Source organism: Lepisma saccharinum, chromosome 14 (assembly GCF_977018435.1).
Source record: "Lepisma saccharinum chromosome 14, izLepSacc3.1, whole genome shotgun sequence".
Classification (NCBI taxonomy): domain Eukaryota; kingdom Metazoa; phylum Arthropoda; class Insecta; order Zygentoma; family Lepismatidae; genus Lepisma; species Lepisma saccharinum.
Genome location: NC_139242.1, coordinates 43,646,850 through 43,671,177, shown reverse-complemented (window position 1 = coordinate 43,671,177; position 24,328 = coordinate 43,646,850). Strand labels below are relative to the sequence as shown.

The 24,328-nt window shown below is 36.4% G+C and overlaps 1 protein-coding gene across 1 annotated transcript in view; it reads left to right on the top strand.

Moving 5' to 3' along the window:
- The window catches only part of LOC145998825 (anoctamin-7-like), a 111,315-nt gene that overhangs the window by 52,747 nt on the left and 34,240 nt on the right, over positions 1–24,328 (top strand). Inside the window, exons 11-15 of the mRNA XM_083135481.1 lie at positions 788–1,008; positions 3,112–3,313; positions 5,506–5,672; positions 14,643–14,771; positions 17,529–17,622. Coding sequence (XP_082991607.1) covers positions 788–1,008; positions 3,112–3,313; positions 5,506–5,672; positions 14,643–14,771; positions 17,529–17,622 — 813 coding nt within the window. The remainder of the gene's footprint in view (positions 1–787; positions 1,009–3,111; positions 3,314–5,505; positions 5,673–14,642; positions 14,772–17,528; positions 17,623–24,328) is intronic.

Below are 24,328 nucleotides of genomic sequence, written 5' to 3'. Positions count from 1 at the left end.
AATAGTACTGGATCATGTCATAAATGAAACTGAATATTTTATAACAAAAATATGATTGACAACATTTATAACTTGATTTATACTTGATTTGAAAATTATGTTACACTGTAACAATTGACTTGGTTTTGTAACAATTGACTTGGTTTTAGCAAATTGCAGGATACAAAAAGCTCTCTGTTCACCTGACAATGGTATGTTTGCACACTATTGCTTTCTCATGGAGAAATGGGTAGCAATGCCACAACATCTGTCACAAAACAAATTTGTACATTCCCCCATTGGCATGCTTTCAACTCTTGTATGTGGGATTGCTACTGCACAACCAAACTTTAAATTCTTGCCTGGTGTATTTAAAATTTTGTTTATTATAGAACTGATAAGGGTATATTAATTGTTAGGAGCTATGATTGTATAGTCGGTAAGACTTGGGTTCGATGGGGTATTTCAGCTAGAAATTTTCCCAGCAACATCGTTGCATAAAACAGCTCTGTGGTTCATACAGCCATAAATCAATGGGTACCTGGACATCTGGGTTAGGTGGGAGAACAGCCACAGGCTGAACCTCGCCCTTTAATAAAGGAAATTTGACTTGAATTGAATCCCTGGAGGGTGAAGGTGGCTGGAGCATGGTGCTGGTCAGATCACCTCTACTATATCGAGAATATGTGGGGTCTTACCTTCGCACTCCCAAATGTACCTTCATGGCATGGTGCATTGCACAGAGCTTTACCTTTTTAGTTTATTCATCAACTGCCATTAGCAATTATCAGATTGTATTTGGTTTCAGCTGTAACCTTCCTTGAATTCTGGAAACGGCAATCGGCAACACTTGCATTTCAGTGGGACTGTTGGGATGTGGAACTCGAGGAAGAAACCTTACGCCCAGAGTATGCCGCAAGAGCTTCCATATTTAGAAGGAATCCAGTTACAGGAAGATCAGAACCATCTTTTCCGAGGAAAATTAAAATGAGAAGGATGTTTTTTGCTTTTTTGATCATAATTTTTATGGTAACATAATTTATGCAACACATTTATAGGCTATTATCATTATGCATAGAATTACTTTCCACTTGAATTCAGTTAGCAAAATTGTTGAACACTTTCTTGAACGTTTGCATAATCACAAATGCTGCCAAAAATGTAAGAAACATTACAATTGGAGTACTTACATTTAGTTTCACTTTTTGATTTTCTAACAGGAATAAAAATATTGACATGTTTTAATGTTTTTTTATTAATGCATGTTATGCAGTCCTAGCAAAGAAGAAGTAAAGTTCTCCAACTTTAATGTTTTAAACATAATCTGAAGCAGAAAAAGTAAACTAAGGGGATGTTTGATCAAACTTTACGGTTAACTTTGGGGGGATGCTTCTATGGCTTAACATGATGACAATGAGACAGCAGGTGGAATGTGTTCCACAAATTTTGCTAGCTAGGGTTGGTTGGTTGGTTGGTATGTCATTCATACCAACATACCTTATCAACATCATTAGTATAGAAAACTAGTACTCACGCAAAGGTTTAAGGAAAGAATAACTATTTATTTCTGATCAAAACTGAACATGAAATAAATCTCCCCATTCAGTTGGTGTTCAAATTCAGATCTGGGCATGGATCTCCCTTTGTGAGTTTTGTTATCTTGGCATATGCAAAGGTAGCTGCTAGCTTCATTGTAAGCTGTTACGCTGCACGATAAATGCTCTGAATCATTTCCATGGGTTTGTATCATTGCCTGCCATCTATATTCATGGATCTGCTTTGTGCCAGCAACAACCACAGCATATATGTACACTTAGAAAAACGTATCCTACACAGTACATCTATCATTGGCCCAAACAGATGGAAGTTCAAAGCTACCAAATGAAGACTATATGGTGGGTGTTGTTGGCCTTCTTTTCTGGCCTGCTTCTAGAAATTAAGCCTTTCACCATCACAATGTAGAGGTCAGAATCTAATGTTTGTCTGAGTTCCAAGAAATACAGCACCATCACACCTTGCCTATCTGAAGAGAGTGTCCATCTACTTTACCCCACTGATCGCTGCATCTTGAACTTCTTCTCGGATGAATTTGCATTCTGACCCCAGCTCACCGTAGTGACACCACCTGTGATTATATGACCCAGAAAACTGTCACTTTCAACCTTAAATTGGTTCAGCAGGTCCAGACAGACTTTTTATTCCTGTGTGAGCATCTGTTGGACCCACATGCACAAACTTTACAATATCCTAAAAACTGCAAACATGATTACCAATGCATTGAAGCTGACACAATACAGTTTTCTGATTGTAATGTGTCAATGAGTTGATTGAGGTGTTAATTCTGTTTACATCCACTGTTTTGACTCTGTAAAACTTTGCTTGACTGTCCCACTGCTTCCATCTATCATCATGCAACGAAACTTACATAGTGAAATAAGATATATTACTTAGTCTATACATGTTCTTGTAACTGTATTGAGAGTCAATGACATATACTAACTTTGAATGTTGATACAAAATCAGAAGAAAATAGTGAATGATGCCAATGAATTAACATGATGTAACACAGTTGTTTTTCACCAAATGTATGAGCCACTGCTCATGGATTAATGGTACCATAGATACCTATATTATTTTAAATTATTTTTTTACAGTGGGTGCTTAGAACATAAATGTCTGCCAAAGTTAATTTTATGTTCATTTGATGGACAGACTGTTGTACAATTCTTAAATGAATATGTTAAATTATCAAAACACATGTGAAAATAATGTACAATTCTAAGTTTTTCTTTAGAATTGCTTCCAATAGCATTTCATGCTTAGTGAAATATGTACATCAATTAACGTTCCTTCTGTGGTAGAACTACTAATTTTCTGTTTGTTATTATAAATGAAATACACTTATACTAGTTACATCTTCATATTTAAACACTCCATGCTAATGTATTTGTGGCACAAGCATGCCAAGAAAATAGTCATATAATGGAAGAAGTGCAAAAAAATGTGCATTCCATTGTTCACAAAAATACATTCTAAAATTGTACAAAAAATTACATGTCACAATACACATTACATCAGGATCAGGTGAATATTTCAAATACCAACTGGGCATTATGACCTTTTTTCTTGCAGATATCTCTTGTCATAATGTTTGTCCTTGCTGTCATTGTCTACCGAGTATTGATTTCTATTCGCTTAACAAGGGACAACATGGTGGATGTGTACGAAAGAGCTGAAGGCATTGGAACCTTTTCTGGTTCCTGCATAAACTTTGTGTTCATTATGTTCATGTCCAAGTTGTATATTTTGATGGCAGACAGGCTCACTAATTGGGGTACGTATACAAAATAGGTTCTCAATCAACATGTCTTAGTTTTAACATCTTTCAATGTTACTCCACAGTAGAGTGGAGCAATATGCATGAAAAAAACAAAATAAAATTCAAACCTAAAAATTAATTATTTCATTAATTACAATGCCTTAAAATTAGATACATTAAGTATTTTTGCCTATTATTTATATGCGCAAAACATTTATGGTACAGAAACTACATACTCGCCATATCAATTGAAGCACTTATCGTAGCATGATATCAGTTGATACAGTCATTGCACTCAGTTGCCACCAATGTATTCAACCATTTAGTGACAGCATCTTTGAATTTATCAGCCCTGGCATGATGCAACATTAAGTGCTTGAATGGGTATGGTGAATATGTGGAAAAGTAGAGTAAGGTATGTAGCTTCTGTACCATACATTTTTTTCACACATCATTTGTAGTTTGTGTTTTATACCAAAATGTTCCTTATTTTTTCTGGATGGCCCTCGTAGTAGGTCTCATGAAAATTGCTTAATCATCAACATATACATGAGAAATTTTATGATCAAGTGTCTGCCAACTTTCATGACATTATAGAACAAAACTACTGTATTTCACCACATAATAGTGTTTTTTTTCCAAAAAAATGTGGGGTGCAACTATTATATAAGCTCTTTTGTTAAAAAAAAATGTGCGTGCAGGTTCTACTGGTACTTAAAAATTATTTATTACGAAACTGTCTTTGGTGCAAAATTAGGATGCATGGAATACTTGTGACCACGCATGCATCTAGAAATATATTGGGGGGAAGGGGTCCGAACCAAGTGTATCAGAAATAATAATAATGTTTAAATTAAAATAATTAAATTAAATATTAATTAAAATATGTAAATGTTTTAATATTGCATTTTATTTTTACATGAATAAGTAAAAGGATGGTATAAGAATATAGATATAACAGCACATATTTATTATCTAGCTTGCGTGTACATAAGATTGCCAAAATTTAAAAAAAGAAGGTTATCATAAGTAGCAGTGTGCATAAATCTTCTTTGGTACTGTCCTTCAAAGCAGCATGATCCCAATATAATAATCCTTGCCTTCCAAGTTCAGATGAAATAAATAACTGTCGATTATAAAACAAATGCTAAAAAGTACATTTTCATTATTTTATTTTTGTACTTGCTAAGTCTTTCAGACCCCCCTTCCTTTAAATATGTCCTTGCTTGTGGCTACACATTAAAATTAAATAGTCCAAATTGAAACACACCATTTCTTAGTGATAGTTTAGTAAACATTTTTCTGATCGGGAAAAAGTTAACACATTGTTGTTATTGATTTGTGCATTATAGTTGAAATATTACTCTTGAGAAAAATTACTACAGTAGTGTTGCACAGTAGAGACTTACAAAATTTAATATTCTGTGTCTGAAGATCCTGCGACAATGTCATTGGTTTTGTTATCTCACACGCTGACCCAAGGATTTTGCAATGAAAGGTTATAAACCAATTTTCAGACGGTAAAAACAAGACGCAACGATTATGCAGTGATATATGGTATACCAGACAGCCATGGCACCTACTAAGCATTCTTGAAAAAAAAAAATTCTCCCTACTCAAATTTTCATACAGAACCATTCCAAGAGCTTTCCACCCACAAATTATTTGGATGTGCAAGTAGAGAGTGTATGGTTCAGTATTCAAACTACGTAACTGCTCCTGATTAGCCTAAATTGGACTTAACATGACTGTAACTTTCATACATACAGTATATATGAACTATAAAAGTTATTTCACTGCTACAGATATTAAAAATTTTCAGGATGTTATGAATATGGCCATATGCCAAGATACTGCTCTTCAATTATGCTTGCATTTTTCACATTTATGTGTAGTAGTCCTAAATAAAAAATGTTATTAACAAGTCATATTTCTACATATAACTAGCTACAAGTCATTTAGGATATGTCTTATATTTCTAAAGAAATAAATATCAAAATATAATAAAGATAGGAAAATGGAGAGATGGAAAAAAGATTGAGAGGATGGGTAAGAGAGTAAATGTACACAGTAGACACTTTTTTTACATCTCTGGATTCTAGATTTTCCCACATTCTAATTTTTAATTTTGGTCCCCTGAAAAATGTAAAATAAAGGTTCTACTGCATTTGGATGAATTTGAATGTTAAAATCAACTTTCTTTTCAGAAATGCCTAGAACAAATACAGAATATGAAAACAGTCTCACTGCAAAAGTGTTCATGTTTGAGTTTATCAACTATTATGCGCATATTTTTTATGTTGCATACTTCAAAGGCTCTTTTACTGGATACCCAGGAGGTTACAGAACACTTTTTGGTGTGCGAAATGAAGATGTAAGTATATCCTTGGCTTCATATAAAATGCTAACAGTGCATTCTTGTTGCTGCATTTTACACACAGTTGATAACTTGGACGTAATATAGAGTCTACCAATTTGAACGTCAGATCTTTAAAATTAGATAGAATGAATTTGAACGTCAGATCTTTAAAATTAGATAGAATGAAAATCACAAGTGATAATGACATATATATTTTTATTTTATTTTGAAGAGCAAACAATGGCATATGGTTTTGAACAATATGTCGTTCAAATGTCCTCCTCTGCTTCGGTGGGTGGAATGGATTCTAAATGTCCAATTTTCCAGCACATCTGCACACATATTCAGCGGTATAGCCTCAATGGTTCGTTCGATGTTCCGAATCAGGTCACGAACTGTGCGTGGCTTAGTCTCATAGACCTTAGATTTGACATAACCCCATGATCTTAGTGGCCAGTTCACAGTATCAACCTTTCTGGACAGAACTCGTCCGAGGAACTTTTCTTGCAATAATTCCATTGCTTGGCGAGCTGTGTGGCAAGTTGCACTGGCCTGTTGGAAAAACACATTGTTGATGTCAAGATTTGCCAGTTTAGGCCACAAAAACTGCACCACCATATTCTTGTGTCACTCTTCATTGACAGTCACGTGATTTCCATGTTGGTCCTCACGCAATTGGACCAAAAACCACACCACAAAGTCACTTTCTTAGGATGAAGGGGTACGTCCAGAATCACTTGCGGATTTTCATCGGCCCAAATCCTACAGTTTTGTGTGTTAACGTAGTCATGAAGAAAAAATGTGCTTAATCGGAAAATATGATTTTACGGCCAAAATCTGGATCGGCATCCAACTGCTGTAGAGCCAATTAGTGAAATCCCAACGCAGACGGTGATCATTAGGCTTAAGTTCTTGAGTCAGTTGCACTTTATAAGCTTTTAGGTGAAGATCATGATGCAAAATTCGCCATGTTGTCATCTGTGAAAGGGTGAGTTGTTGCGAACGCCGTGAAACAGACAGGTTTGGATCGTTCCCCATGCTTTGGCTTACCGAATCGATATTCTCAGCTGAATGACCAACTTGACGATGGACAGATGTTGACTCGTTTGCTACTGAGCCTGTTCGTTCAAATTTCTCTACGAGGCGGTAATATAGTGTTCTGTTGGTCGATTATGTTGACCATAAATTCCTCTGAATGCATGAAATGTCTTGTCGAACTGAACACAAATTTTGATAATAAATTCAAATAATTTCTATGCTTTGTTGTATTGTGTATATCTCCGTGATAACTTGCCACAGACTACCGCACACAGATGTCACAGTTCCATCTCGACATTGAAAGAGTGTTATGGCAACACTGACTGGAAAGTTCTGACATTCAAATTGGTAGACCCTTTATAATACACTATAAGAAATAAGGAAGGTAGCCCTCAGATTTCAATTGGTTATCATATTTCAATATTTTTTAGGTACTAAATAAATTTTATTTCCCTACATTGCTTTATTGCCATATTTCTCTTGTCATTATGTGACACTGCCCCATGATGCATTTTTAAAATTAGATGTTTTATCTCCCCTTTTAAATTTTTCAGTGTGATACAGGGCAGCTTCATGCTCCACAAGACATGCAAGCAACCACTGAATTTTTGCTTCAATATTTTAGTCTGTGTCTATTGGCCAATCCATACCTTATCTCAAGACCCTACCAGGACTATGAAGATGAAATTTGACATGATGAAAGATCTATTAAATACTAACATGATGTAATACAGCCCCTGGCCAAATTATTAGACGCACCTCCAAATTTTATGCAAAATTTTAAGGATATTTTATTATCTCGTCTAAATTTTTTGTTATTCTCTATTTTTTCATTTTTTATTTTATTACATGAAATATTACATTGATTACATGTGAACCTTAACAGAAAACAACAATTACTTGATACATTAATAATTACAAATATAATTTCTTATTGTGTTTCTTGAATATTAACTATACAATACATATGACTGGAAGTCAATTTTAATATTTGGTTGAGCAGCCTTTGGCCTTTATCAGTGCTTGGATTCATCTTGGCATACTATCAATGCATGCTTGTACTGTCTCCTTCATATGAGGATAGTGATTCCACACTTGAATTATTTTTTCAATTAGGCCAATTCTCGTCGTAATTGTTTGCTTTGCCACTTCTTTTTTCACTATGTCCCAAACATTTTCAATTGGGTTCATATCTGGCAAGTTTCCCGGCCAGGGCAAGAGAGGGACATTTTCACTCTGTAGAAATTGTTTTATTGATTTTGTGGTATGGCATGAAGCTCCATCCTGCATGGATACGAACGGTTCTCCATTTGGAAACCATTCTCTTACTTGAGGTAGCAACTTTCTTCTAAGCACTTCCCTATACTGTTCTTGTCTCATTGTTCCTTGAACCAAATACAGACGTCCTGTACCTTTGCCACTAATGACTGACCAAATCATAATTTTTATGGGATGTTTAACAGTCTGCACAACACAATCAGGATTGTATTTTCCACCTGGACGTCTTCTCAATTTATTCACCAAGATTTCAAACGTGCACTCTCACTAAAGCAAACAGATCTCCAAAAGTTCAAATCTTTTTCTTTGTAAGCTTTTGCCCAACGAAAACGTTTACGAATCATAGCAGGGGTTAATTTTGGCTTCTTAGCAAGTCTGAGTGCCTTCAGGTTAATATCAGAGAACCTACGCCTTACTGTTCTTTCAGATGCACGAACACCACTCTTTTCAAGTTTATCTTTAAGTTCCTTTGTACTCGCAAATCTATTCGTGAGGCAAATGTTCTTCAAACATCGTAAGGATCTCAGAGTAAAAATTATTTTACGCCCACATCTGTCCTTCCTTTGTTTGAGACTCACACTGTCCACCATATTCAATTTTCTTCTCTATTCGCCTCACACATGCTTCAGACACATCAGATCTTCGAGAAATCTCTCGAGTAGAGAACATTTTAGTCTTTATTAGTGTCTTAATTTCAGCAATGTTTCTCGGTGTCAAGTAACTTTTTTTTACCCATGACTTTCTAATGTTAATAATTAAATTTAAAAATATACTGACATTGTACAAAAACAATATCACTGCAAAATTTAGCACAAATATGACTCACTATTTGCAAGACGTCCTCCTCTCAACTCAGCTTGAATTGAACTGCAGCATGTTTGTTCAACAACAATGACGTTTGGTGTTGGCGTTATTGTTTGTAACAACAGTACCTCCTCTTTCCATATTGTTCATTACAATAATCAAAGTTCAGCCACAAAGAACCCTATTGCAACATTTTTAATGTGAAAAGTAAGCGAACTGTTAAAAGTGTCCACTGTGTCGAATTACATTACTTTGTATTATTATTACTATTAATATTATTGTTATCAATGTTGTGCAAGAAAGTGCTTTGTACGTATTACTCGTATTTGCCAGGGTTCAAATAACGTACAGGAAAATTTTCAGATAACTAATGGTCAATTTTGTATAATTTTCCCTTTCAAAACTCTTACTTTCAAAAAAAAAATTGTGGTGCATCTAATAATATGGCCAGGGGCTGTATAAATTATTTTGATTGATCAACTTGTCTGTTTGAGAAAGTTAACAATAGATATCAATGGTTAATAAGAAATTACTAATGTCCCAGACATAAAAACGTGATGGAATAAACACCTCCCAGATATGAGCTAAATGAAAGGTCAGGGGGAGAAAAATGAGGTAAGTCAATTTTCTGTCATAAGCAAGGTAGTGGTGTCATTTGATCCAATATGAAGAGAGGCATCGTTTTGTACATTAGATTCTTCCATTCTTGAAAGCATATGTTTTTATACCTTTTCATTTACATGTCTAGTATGTAACATTTTGCTATTAAAATTTCATTTCTTTGGAGTTTGACGAAAGTTGACTTACCTGTTTTTTCACCCTAGTATGTCTATGAAAGCCAAACAATTGAATATCAATACTTGAACTCAAGGTGATTTATCAGTAGCTGGAAAAAAATAGAAATATAGTGTGTTAAGTCCTTGTACATTTGCATATGAAGGAAAGTTTAGAATAACAAATTGTATAAAGAGTTTTTTGTGTTTGGTAATTTTCATAGCTTGACAGAATGATGGAACTTTCACAGTTAAAAGATCACATAGAACTCGCCTATAGGTAACCGACTATCACAAGTTTCTTTGATTTTAATTTACACAAATCTGTTAAAAATGGTATGAATGTTAACAAGCTAATAATCTGTAAATATTTTGCTATACAAGGTTAGGATTAATGATGTTCCTACTAACTAACTAACTTTCTAGCCTTCTTAAACCCGAAGGTTCATGGCTGCAGCAACACAGGCCTTCCATCTGTCCTTATCTTGAGCAAGATCTATATACTCTTTTCCACCCCTACCGATTTCCCTTAGGTCCATCTCAACGTTCTCCCTCCATCTTCGTCTTGGCCTTCCTACAGGTCTCTTACCATCAGGTTTCCCAACAAGAATCCTGTAAACTCCTCTTTCCTCTGCCTTTTGTGCCACGTGGCCTGCCCACCTAAGTCTTCTTGATTTAATTATTCTAATAATATCTGGACATGAATACAAATTATGTAGTTCTAAATTATGTAACCTTCTCCACTCACCTGTCTCCTCATCCCTTTTAGGTCCAAATATTTTCCTAAGGATCTTATTTTCAAATACTCTCAATTTATGTTCCTCTTTCAAAGTAAGGGACCAAGTTTCACAACCATATAATACTACAGGCAAAATTACTGTTTTGTATATTTTAACTTTTAGTTTCTTATATATTAAACGAGAAGACAAAAGTTTATGAAGAGAAAAGTAACATGCATTTCCTGAATTAAGCCTGCTTTTTATTTCCTCTTTAATATAATTTTCATTTGTAAGTATTACTCCTAAGTACTTGAATTTGGAAACTGGTTCAAACAAGTTGTTATCAATAATTAGATTTTGATTATTACCTAACACTTGGTTTCGGCCTGTAAGCATATATTAGTTTTATCTTTGTTAACTTCCAAACCTACTCTTTAGCAGTTTTGAAAAATATTTTAGCATTATTCCTAATTGTATTTACATCATCCCCTAATAAGTCTACATCATCTGCATATGCTAACAACTGAGTCACACCATTTAATTTTAGTCCTTCTTTAGTTTCTTTTACCTTCCTAACAGCATATTCTAAGGCAAAATTAAAGAGCAATGGAGATAATGCATCTCCTTGTTTTAACTCATCATGAATTGTAAATTTGTCAGACACATTAATACCCACACGAATTTTACTTTCTGTTTCACTGGTGCATACTTTTATCATACTAACAAGCTTCTTAGGTATTCCAAACTCTACTAATATATTATATAATTTATCTCTTTTGACCGAATCATATGCTTTCTTGAAATCAATGAATAGCTGATGGACGTTTTGATTATATTCCCACTTTTTTCAAGTTCCATATTTGAAACTCATATTATTCACATTTAATGAAAACCAGGTGCACAAATTGATATGGATGGAAAGATAAATTCAAAAAGTTGTTGTTGGTCTACCTTAGTTATGTAGTATGTACTGTTCGTGTCCAGGATTGATAGTAGAGAAAATTGCATCTATCGAAGACAGGAGAGCTTTCCCATGTTCACAAATTTGTTATTCATGTGCAACATTTACGTACCAAACTTACTGAATACCCATCCAATGGCCATGCAATTCGTAAGTGGTACTCCCAATTTAGCACAAGGAGTGCATTTGTAAGAAAGAGTCAACAAACTGACTGCAAATAGAGGAGGAACGAGTGGAGCAGCTCTACGCAAGCTTCAGCTTGAGAGACTGTGGTATAGTTAGCCTGCAAAAATTACCCTTACCACAGAACATGTTTGATATGTAAGTGCAATCAATTATGATATGTGCAACGTGTCTGGCTGGATGTGTGCTGAGTTACCGAGCTCTCCCACGTTCGATGGAAGTTACTTTCTCTAATATCAGTTTCCATGGGTATGAATTTTGTGCACCTGAATTCGATGAAACACAAGCAACATATGTTTCAAATTGGGAACATCATTTATGCTAACCCTGTATATTGAATAATGTGTTCATTTGGAAAAGTATGTCACTTCAATCAAATCAAAGTTTGTTCTATCTTACTTCACCTTTCTGACACTTTTGGCTGTGGTGATTAGATGAAATTGGTAAATTGACGATCACACACATGCATGGACAGCACACAACATGAGCCCCACACAGGATTATACTGGCTGCGAGTCCAGATGCCAGAGCTTTGTTGACCTGTAAAATACAGCCCAGAGTGTACCGTGTAGGAGAGAGGTTGATATTTGGGTGTTTCCAGAAAGGGTCATCCAAACACCTCCAATCAAATCAAGAGAGTACGAGAATAAAACTGGCAGTATAAAAATCTTGGATTTCTGTCCCATTGTTCAGTCAACTTGATCTAATTTAGCTGTGCTCCATTTCACTTCTAGCTATTAGGGGCTTGCACCCAAATCAATTCACCTGCAGGGTCAAACTCACAAGAATCTTGAGAAAGTATTACCTCTGGCCAAGGGAACCCATTAGATATTTTCTCAGGGGGCAGAGTAAGATATCATATCTTGCCCTTCAACCATAGAAATTTTTATTATTATTATGATTACTATTACTGTTGTTGTTGCTGCTGCTATTACTACAACTAGTATTGTACTTTATAAATTGTAAAATTCAAATTTAATTGAAAATACTTTTGCGTTGTATACAAGTTCAGATTCGAGTCTACTATTTAGGTAGAAACTGGATTTGCTTGCTTCCTTTCCATAAACACCATGATGAACATTTCTTCATCTGTTTGTACTGTTTCACAGTGCACAGATATGAAACAGAGATCACTTAATCTACTGTCCTTCATGGTACCTCTGATTCATGTTTTTAAGTGAAATAATAATAAAAACTTAATACGTAATTCAAATTGAAGGGGTGTAAATTAGCAAGGTCAGATCCCGAGTTGGGAAATGATTTCCCTACTTTTCGTAATCCAAAACAGCGAAGAAATTCCAAATGATCTTATTTATTTAAAAGAGGTTAAGGTTAATTCTTGATATTTTCTGCCACTATAAGTGTGTGAAATTTCTTGAAATTACCAGGTTTTACTCCAGAAGTGCAAAAACAATCACTTGAAGGGGAAATACTGTGTACAATTTGAGATTTTCACCGCATCGAGAAATTTCGAAAATTTCCCAACGTGGTCAGGAAATGGAGAACCTTTTCAGTTTCACATATCAGGATTATTAATATTTCCTTCCCAATCCCCCCCCTCACCCTGACCAAAAATGTTCCATCCCTTTACTTATGGCAGTCCACATGATTCTAATGTCTCTTGTGAAAACGTCTCTAATATTGTTGGACATCGCAGTTATATAACTGACAGCCTGTAAATCGCAGAGAACATTATTATTTGTAATAAAATATAGCTACAATTTCACCATTCGAATTAGATTAACTTTTTCCAGACACCTCGGGGGGAAAGGTGGGCAAATGCAGCCCCTGCCTGCTGCAGGTGCCATTGCCTCTGTCCCTCCATTGGGTAGAGCTCCTAATGGTGCACATATTGGCTCTATCATTGCAAGAGAATCTACAAATGTGCAGGTTTGGCTTTCAGGACCTTGCCCTCAAGTAGGGATGGGCCGATATGAAATTTTGGCCGATACCGATACAGTACCGATATAAAATATACTGATACCGATAACCGATATTCTACCGTTCCGATATAAAATTAGAAATGGTCCTTGAAGACCCTGAAATTTTCATTGATCTCCGTAATAAATGTGTGTTTCGAGCTTATTGCAATGCAAAAGAAGTTGAATATTTAGACATTTACTTTTTCAGAAAGTAGGGCATGGAGATTATCCATAAAAATTACAACAAAATGGCAGAATTTTGCACTAAATTATAAGATATTTATCGATATATCGGATCGGTAATTTTACCGATAAACCGATACAACAATATGCCTATATCGGCCGATACCGATAGAGTACCGATTAATCGGTCCCATCCCTACCCTCAAGTTGGTTCCCTAGCTTGACCAAGCTCTTGAGCAAGGGACCCTGTTGATGATCTGTTTCCCCCATCCCTCCACCAGGCTGAGATTTGAATGGTAGAATTCCTTAAGGACTCTGCTAATATGTACATTTGCTTTCGTATATATCTTAATCTAGTTACGTCTTTACGATTCATAAGAAGATAAATATAGGTTTCTTTGTAGTTCATAAAGAGCCATCATGCTCCCGTCTACAGGAGCAATGGAATTTCAACTGTTTATGAAACTTAAAATGTATCAAAAAATAAGATTTATTGAACTAAAAGACCTACCACATACAAACCTTGGTTTCTTGGCACACAATCTTCATTGGGCATTACAGTCGATAATTAATACTACAATATATATATATATAAAACCAAGTTGCAAGTATAAAAATTTCGTGGACCGAAAAATACTCCGCCTATGTGCAATGTAAGTTATCATAACCACAACTCTATACAAAAGAATTTGATGGTTTCCTATTTCCATCTGGGCTAAAATAATTTGCCATTATTCTGTTTGGAATTTTTACATTTACCTTTAAAAGTGGATTCAAGCAACTGTAACAATCTCGACTTGTACTCGTCATTACTACAAAAGTGATGACCTGTTTTTCTACTTGCCTGTTTGACCCCTAATTACATAAAATCATGTAAAAACATCACTGGTTTTGGCTATTAGTATATTTTAGTCTGTATTTTGTGTTGATTGTTATGTCACATCACTTTTCTGCCAATTCTGGCTAATCATGATGGTAAGGATGAGTGATGATCAGATGAAAGAACATCCATGCCATGAACAAGGAACCTTCACAGGTAAGATCGTAAGTCGACCACTTAACACTACTGACCACTGAGGAGCTAATATTATTTTTAGGTTGTAATAGTGCTTTTCACTTTTCAGTGCAGATTAGGTGGCTGTTTGCTTGAATTAATGCAGCAATTGTCAATTCTTCTTATTGGTAAAAGTGTTTTCACTAGCCTGCAAGAAGCAATTATACCAAAATTTAATATGTGGTGGAAAAAGAGAAAGGTAATGTCTATATTTTTACTTTGCTTATTCCAGTAAAAATTATAATTAACGTATGTCTGGTAGTTTTCTTTCTAAACCTATTTTCACTTGGATTTTAGATATCTGCAATTTACAAATCTATGCATAATATACTCATCTTGCCTCAGGCCCTTGAAATACATACAATAAAAATTCACTGGATACAAATTTCAGCAAAAAATGCAGGCTTGACCACGACTCAAACCTGGGTCTCTCGCATACCATGCCATTTCTCTACTAATGGGATCTGTAGCAATGGCACAAGTAATTTTACACAGATAAAAGAGGGATGGCAAAAAATCAGGAAAAAAGCAGGACTGGCTCAGTAGCTCAGTTGGTATAGCAATGACATGGTATTCTGGATACCCAGGTTCAAGTCCTGGATGAGCCTGCATTTGTTTGCTCAAATTTCTACATAGTATATATGTTATGTGTGCCAAATCATACAGTAAAAATCATTGTATTTAATAACGGAGTATGGATGGTTATATTAAATTCCATTGTCGATACCATGTTAATTTATGAGAATGTCACATTTTTAAAGTTTTGTTCAAAGTAAACTGGGACGTCTAGAAGTAGTTGTAACAGTTGAATTAACCAGATATTCATGCTGTTTAAATTAGGGTGGACTGAATTGGAATTTTTATTTTACACTTAAAAATAGGGATGGACTGATATGGAGTATATACCAATACCAATAATTGATATTCTACCACTCAAATAAAAAATTGCAAATGTTCCATAAAGAACATAAATAATTCATTCACCTCCTTAATTAACCCTCGAGTACTCGCGTGGCATCCCGTAACACGGATACTCGCGTGGGTGACAGTTGTCACCCATAAGGTATTTTATTTATTTCGAAAAGACTAATTATAGTATGGTGGATTTTTTTGTTTTGTTATATTTACAATCTATTCTAGTGACACTTAAAAGTGTTTTTTGTATTATTTTTGTATCAAACAGGTGTTGTAAGAAAAAATTACCAAATCGTTCTTTAACAAAAATTTTGTACGGAAAAAATATCTTAAACTTTAGGCTACCATAACTTTTTGTTAATGCAGGGTAACATTGTAAAATTCCTTGCTCATCTGAAAGACAGCTTTATTGGGAATCTATAAACATATATATTAACATAATTTTGGCTAATATTACAACGCAAAAGAAATCGCTAAAGCGTACCCTGCATTTTACATATACAAAGAGTATAGTCACAACAATGTTTGTTGCTCGTAATATTTTTTTTACGCATATTGTAGGTTGAAAATTTCAATGTAATAACTAGGCCTATAATGTCCTTATTTTGTTTCACATTTTGGATATCAAGATTGAAATGAATGTTTAACTACAGAAATACATTTGTACATAAGAATACTAAGAAGTCAGCAATATTTTACAGTTGCAATGGTTGTATTACCTTAGTCCCATTCCAAGCATTGAGTACAAACAATTGATGAATGATCATTACAGATATGACGGTCACATGAGAAAATGAAATCTATTCTCACTCATGGCAAGATAACAGACTTCCACACCAGTCCCTGCAGAGTTGTCCCGCACCTGCTTAGTTTTTTTTCCTGTTACTCCCCAAACAGCCGGTTAGTAGCAAAATGCCTAGGAAAGCACGAATTTCAATAAACATTCGTGTTTTTGGCGTCCCTGTCTCGGCTAAAATGCTCCTTTATATGGTCAATATAAATGTTGGTTGATGTAACTATAGTTCCAATAACGTTAAAAAGTACAAAGCAATCAAGTGCACTGCGCGCTTCCCTACCCTGTCCAGTTGGTCCTGGGAGCCGCAAAATAATGTTGTCAGCTCTGGTTCGTACATTTCTGGGCTGAGGGGATAGTTTTTCCAGTTCAATACATTTTTAAACTGGTCTCTTACCATGTATAAATTTGCAAAAGGGATGTCCTCTTCATCACTGGATTCTTCTTCCGCATTTGGCGCCAGGTCATTTTCGGCATTTTTCACTTGGTCCTTTTGTGGCTCACCTTCTTCTTCGGTGTCAAAGAGATCGTCCTGGACAACTAAATGGTCATCTCCACCATCGTCACTATCATTTTCCACAACATGGTTCTCATCGGAACTCTCACCAAGCAATACGTCCAAAATAAGAGAGCTCATTCATAACGCCGTTAATCGCGCGGGGGACAAGTATCACCCAACTGACTTTCAAGCGCAATAACACGGGCCACTCTTCACTACAACATACAAAAGCACACTGGTCAGGTAGCTGGAAATGTAGGCGGAAGGTACTGAAGACCCTACCACTCCCCTTCTCCACACTACTTGGCGGTAACGAAAACAAAGGGGCTGGGTGACAATGGTCACCCGCACGAGTACTGGAGGGTTAATGTATTGTACCAAGTGATTCCTATAGATTTTGCTTTGAAAATAAAATGCATATAACTTACTTTGCAAAAACTAGGGTATATAAATGATAACAATATATGCATAAAAATAGTAACAAAATTGTCCACCATCTTATAGGCTATTTGTAGTATTATCAGAATGTCAAATTATTCCACTAATTTTACCAATAAAATGATACATTCATATGCTTATATTGGCAAATACCAATAGGATACTGAGTAATCTGTCCCATCCCTGACCAAAGTGCTGTGCACTCTGATTGACCATTATAAATGTGTAACTTTAGATGAATACAACACTAACTCTTTGTCACCACAATTCAAAAACATTGTTAAATCTGATTAACAATTTTTCCATTTCAGAAAATAGTACCATCAGAAAATTTAGAAAACCAGTGGGAGAAAGATTTTCTGCTTGAAGAAAATAAAGGACTTTTTATTGAATATAGCCAAATAAGTAAGTGTGTTTATCATAAGTTGCTCATTTTTCATTCTAAGTAAATACCTCTTTTTCATCTTATATGCTGATAGTAAAGAATACTCTCAAAATTCCCAGGTTCTAAATGAGGCATATGTACACAAGAGCACCAAAATGTCATTGATTGCTGATACCTCATTGGTTAGTTTCGACCAGGAATGGAACTTTGTTCTGGTACACATAATAACAAGTTTATGCGAGAACAAATTATGATTTATGCTGTTTCATATTCGTCTTCGAGCTAGTTATTGCATATTTTTACTGCCTCCAGAGTGGTGTGTTGTCGGGGAAGGGACATGACTGCTCCTTTACTTAGGATACTGCTACCTAATTACGAAGGGTAAGTAATTAATTTAAATCAAGGTACTTTTAGTCTAAAGTGCATGGGAAAGTAGACAGAATGGATAATCTTATTTCAGGACACAAAATGGCTCCTCAGCAAAAAAAAAAAAAAAAACTGTATTGGGGCATGATGATCAAGCAGTATGCACCCAGCAACAGCTAATACAACATGGTCTCTCCACTGTCAACTTAACCATTAGTCTATGGGTCAGCCAAGAATTCGGTATAATTTGGGGGTACTAATTTTCCTTTATGCCACAGTTATATGAGTGTGTAAGGATACCAAAACAACATGATTGCCATTTCAAAGTGCTAGCTAATAGAGATAGTGGCCAATCCGAGATGGCAGATTCTGACATTTGAATAAACGACTATATCTCTGAAACCAACAGTCCGATCTCAATGATCTTTTTTTCGAATGAAAGCCTAATATGTGTTCTATATTTAATGTTATCTTAGGTTTTTCGATAGGAGCAACGGTTAAGTAGTTAATCACGAATTAGTAAAAAAAAAATCATATTTTTTACTATTAATTTTATGCTTATCATTAATTTATTAATAATCTGGGTATCTGAGAAGAAAATGTTCCAAACAAAAATTGTAGCGTAAATGCTTATCTATAATTTGACATATTACACTTGTTGGTTTTCACCTTAGAATATAAAATGAATGAATTATGTAGTGTGTGCAACAAATTCAGCTAGCAGGGTGTGTCCTTAGTCCTATTTAATTATACATACAAATCACGGCTCAGGAGATGATTCCCAACGGAAGTGAAGTGACGTAGCGACAGGCGTCTCCACTATTAGGGTTGTGGGAGTGTAACCTGAGTGAATAACACACGTGGGCCTGCTCGGTGCAGCGACGCAAGTTGTTTAGAGTTACCAGACATTATCTTTTACCCAGACAAAACCTTTTTCGGGTCCTAAAAATAGTAGTCTGGGCTGTTTTTTATGAAAATTTGGAATTATCCTCTTTTGGGGGATAAAGACAACTGCTTAAGTTCAAGATTAGTAACAAAATGTTATTTAATAATAATTGTTAATTATTTCCATCTTCAATTTCAAAGTAAAGAAATATGACACTCTCGGTTGCAATCGCAAAGCCAATAATTTTTTCTTACAACAAAGAACAATTGTTGGACTTTTGTCTCTCTTCTGTTGTCGCCGCTCGCCACGTGAGGTTTTGATTTCAAAGCATTTGCAACATATACCGCGGCTCGTAGTGAGCTGCAAGTTTCTAACAATAGGTAAGAGAAGATGGCGACAGGTAGTTAGACATGTTGAAATCGGCTCTGGATAAAAATACTTTCTGTGTTGGATATTGGGTTTGCTGGGTTTTGGTTGCAAAGTTATAAGTGAAGTGAACTTGTACACAACTGTGAGAGCACTGTGTATTCATTCTAAAACAAGTGTTTAAAAAAAAAAAAAAAGCGGAAGTTTCTGTTCAGAGAGATCCTCGCTGTGCTACTCCTGGCTCAGGCGTACCAATTGAAGATGTCATGCACTCCAGTGAAAGAACTCAACAATCGTCTCGAAACCTTCGAGAAAGAAGTGAGAAGTGAACTGTCATCATTCAAAGATGCACTGGAAAGAGAAATGAGAGGTAACACCGCCAGTGCTCCACCTAACTCTGAAACTATACAGAAGCTGCAGATGGAACTTACTAAGCTGGAGGCCAGAATGGAGGAGAAGTTCAAGCAACAACTGAAAGAGTTCCTCTCCCTGCTGGATAAAATGGAGGCACAAGAAGAGACGCTAGATGACATGGAACAGTACTTGCGTATGGAGTGTCTACTTATTCACGATGTCCAAGAAACAATAAAGGAAAACATGGAGGAGAAAGTTCTGGATGTGTTAAACAAGACTCTAAAGCTTAACGTGCGAAGCGAGGAAATTACCCGCTGTCATCGGCTCGGAAAACCGAACTGCTACGTGGCTGATGCCTTACAAGAGGGAAAATGCTGCATAATTGTAAAATTCTACACGTACAGAGTACGTCACTTGGTTTGGTCTTCCAAGAAGATGCTAAGGGACGCTGGATGCGCCTACTTCATCACGGAGTCCCTCACGGCCACTCATCAAGAGATCCTATGAGTGGCTAAGGAGAGATTTGACTGGCGCTCCTGCTACACCGAGGATCGGTGGATCATTGTATGCACGGAGAATGGCAGGAAACACACCATCACCCGCAGGAGGGAACTGGACTAGCTATTGTCGTAGAACTCCCCCTCCCCTCCACCAAGAAGTGACCCAATATTAAACACATGAGCACTAAATTCACCCAAACTAAATATATATCTAATCCGTGCCTGTATAAGAACACAGATATACGTATATTCATATTATATTATATTATTCTTCATTATTATTATTCTCAAACTGATTTAACAACAATAGTGTATGTGTGTTAGTGATTTTTTCTTTCTTTTATTATTATTATTTTCTTTTTACATATATAAATATTTTATTCTATAAGAGTGACGTGATAAACGCAAAGAAAATGTGTGTAACTGTGATACTTCCGTGTGCAAATATCAACCTGCCCGACCTGTCATTTGTTCCAGGAGACAAGGTAAGCCTTTCCTCTTTAGTAGTTAGCATTTAATAGTTGGTAGCCCTGAAAACGTCCAAAGTTGCTCACTGGATTCCTTGCAAGAGTCCCGAAATAAAGATGGCTCCCGTTAACCACCGAGGTAACGACCAGCTCCTGCGGAGGGGAGGGCCAGGCAATGAGTCATTTTTCTGTGTTGCTCTCGCTAATGTAAGATCGCTAGTTCCGAAAATGGACGAGTTGCGGCTTATTGTAAAAGAGGAAGACCCTGATTTGTTTATTACCAAAAGCTGGCTAAAGGATGGAACACAGCTCTGTCTCATTAGTTTACAGGGTTACGAAATGGTAACGAAAAACAGAACCAACAAAAACTGTGGCGGAATTGTAGTTTTTCATAAATCTAACTTAACTGTTTGTACAATACAGACGAGTGTAAATACCGAAGGCATCAAAACATTAACTTTGATTTTGAATTACATGAACATTGGTGTATGTTCTGTATACATACCACCTAATGTCCCATACACAAACTTACATTGCTCGAAGAGTTAATATCTGAAATATATCCACTCGTGGATAATCTCTTTATGTTAGGAGATTTAAACTGTGATTATTTCACCCCAAAGAAACCAGAAACACTGTTTTTAAGATCAATTTTTGATTCGTTTGGACTTATGCAAATAGTTACAAACCAACTCGAATCACAGAAAAAAATAAAACACTACTTGACATAATAGCCGTTGACAACATCGAATTACTGCTCAAAACTGACGTCACTGTTCCGATTGGTAAATCAGATCACTGCTTTACGTATGCTGATTTCCTGTTACAGAAACCGGCACCTCCCATTAGCTATATACAGATTCCTTCCAGTGGGAAAGGTGACTAACAAGAAATGAAATACAAGACGTTGTGGACTGGTAGTTTACAATAACGTTTATTCAAAATAGACACCTTGTGAGTCAATACATGTACTGAAGCAGTTGTAGAACTTTGTGAAGTAGTCTTGGTACTCCTGTTTCAGAATTGCCTCCAAAATCGCGGTCGAAGCCTTTTGGATGTCTGGAATGGTGTTGAAACGCCTTCCTTTCAACGCCAATTTCAGTTTTGAATATAGCCAGAAGTTGCATGGAGCTAAATCTGGAGAATATGGGGGGTGATCAAGCTCCAGTATCCCTTTCTTGGCCAATAACTGGCGTACCAACCTGCTCTTGTGCACGGGTGCATTGTCGTGCAACAGAGACCATGAGCCTTGTTTTCGATATTCAGGCCGAACTCTATGAATACTGGCCAATAGACAATGTAAAACTCCCACATAATACTCAGCGTTCACAGTGTGACCTTCTGGAGTGAATTCCTTGTGGATGAAGCCTTTGGAATCGAAGAAAACGGTGAGCAGAGTTTTGATTCGGCTCTTCTGCATGCACACTTTCTTCGGTTTTGGAGAGCCTGGACCCTTCTATTCTGAGCTCGGACACTTTGTGAGTGGTTCGTACTGAAAGCACCATGTTTCATCACCTGTTACAATGCTTGACATGAATCCTGGATCCACGTCAGCTGCTTGTTACATGTCCTTGCAGTGTTCCACTGTACAATGTTTTTGTTCGTCACTGAGTGTGTGTGGCACAAACCATGCACAGACCTTCAGTTTGCTAAAATTTTCTGTTAGAATGACATGGACTGTGGACTTCAGAATTCCAGTGAGATCCTCGACGAGCCTTGCTTACAATTTCCGCCACTTTTTGGACGTTTTTCTCAGTTTGCAGAGTAACTGATGGTCCTGGCCACAGATCGTCTTCAATACTCTCCTGACCATCACAAAATCTTGCATACCACTTAAAAACGTTCTTATGCTCAATTTCTCACTACCGTAAACAGTTTGAATCATTTGAAACGTCTCTGTTGCAGTGGTTCAGTCGGTAACGTGTCTGACGCCCACCCAGTGTCGAATAACATGGGAACCTTGGGGAAACCCTGGGGGGTAAAGGCGGTCAGGGGTATGGTGCTGATCACATCACCCCCAATCACGACTGGATCAACAAAGTGTGGGGCGTTACCAGTGGTCAGAAGTAGCGAGCTACTTGTAGCGTCGCTACTGTAGCTAGCTACAAAATTTGTAGCTGTAGCTGTAGCGACGCTATATTTTGAAAATTGTAGTTGTAGCGGTAGCGAAGCTACAAAATTTCTGTAGTACATTTTTTTCTCAGCAGTGAATTTAATGTGGCAACAGCGTCAGAAAAAATCGACAAATACCCTTAATTTTGCAGGAGGTTCATTAAGACAGTCTATTACATGAAGACACAGATTATGTAGATTGTAGATTATAGATATCTGCGTAATTTATTTAATTAGTATCAATAATACAGATATCCACATAACTAACTGACATATATGAATATATTCCAGCTAACAGCTTCGTTTTTTTAGCTGCATCGCTATTTTGGAGAGAAACATGCCTCGTTTGCTGCACTGCTGAAAAAAGTGCCTCATTTGCTTCACCCCTGGAACAAATCCTGTGGATATCCATGGCGTAAGAAACACCAAAATGTCGTTAATTGCTGTGTAAAACACAACTTGCAGTGCAAAAATGAGTGATGGATTTTCCACTGCACTGACAAAGGAATAGTGCCAGCAATAAATGGCTCAGTACATTAACAGCATTGATCATCGTCAGTATATAGAATCTCACCAGCAAGAAATTATTGTTACAAGAATGATATACAGTTTCTGGAATTATAATTATTTTTGCGATAACTTTTGTTCACAAATTTTAAAATTACAATACGTTTAGAACACTCAGGTTTACACGACAGTTTCCTAAATATATTTTATCATATTGCAAAAAGTATACATTGTTTTCAAATTTATGTATTTTTCCTACTTTTGCGTCGCTTTCCTGTGACTTTTGCTAATCATGACATTCTCATCATCATCATCCTTTGCCGTTTCCTGCCTCTGGCTGGGCCGGCATAAAAGTCAAGCCTCTCCATTTTTCCTGGTCTTCCACCACTACTCCTCTCTTTCCACGGGGTTCCAATCTTGTTCTCTTCTCCTAACACTCTCCACTATCTGCTTTCTTCACCAACATCTTGGTCTGCCCCTTGACCATATTCCCACTCCTTTTGCATTATAAGCTCTTACTGGTAGTCTTTCTGCATCCACCTTCTTCATGTGTCCGAAACATCTCATCTGTGCCTGATCTATTCTGTCCTGAAGCTTCACCCCAACCACTGTCTGTCGGATCTCCTCATTCCTTATTCTATCCCTTCCTCCACTGCCTGCATCTTCTTTTTGTTTCTCTATTACATTGTCCAAGTCTCTGCTCCATACGTAATTACTGGCACATAGTATGTGTTATATATTACCTTCTTGCATTTCATAGGTACACCCCTGTTCCATATTAATCTTCGAACGCTTTGGTATAGTCCACCACCCATTTGTCCTCTTCTGCTTACCTCCTCATATATTCTTCCACTTCTCTCAATCATGACAATGAGTATGAATGGTTTATCTAATTATTCTCTTATCTAGTCGCTTTCTGCCACTTTCGGCTAATTGTAAGTACGAGGAAGAATGTTGAATGATGAGCAGTGTGGGGAATGGAGGAACAGGAGGATCCCATCCTCACAAATTGGCATCTTTCCTAGTTTTTGTTTTGAGTCCACTTTATGCATAGATAAGCTGATCGAGACTGGATCCGAACCACTATGTGCCTCCGCTGGGTATTGAACCTGCGGCCCTTTTGTAATCAAAGGGCTCCAGGTACTTTTCATTCAAAATGCTGCCTTCC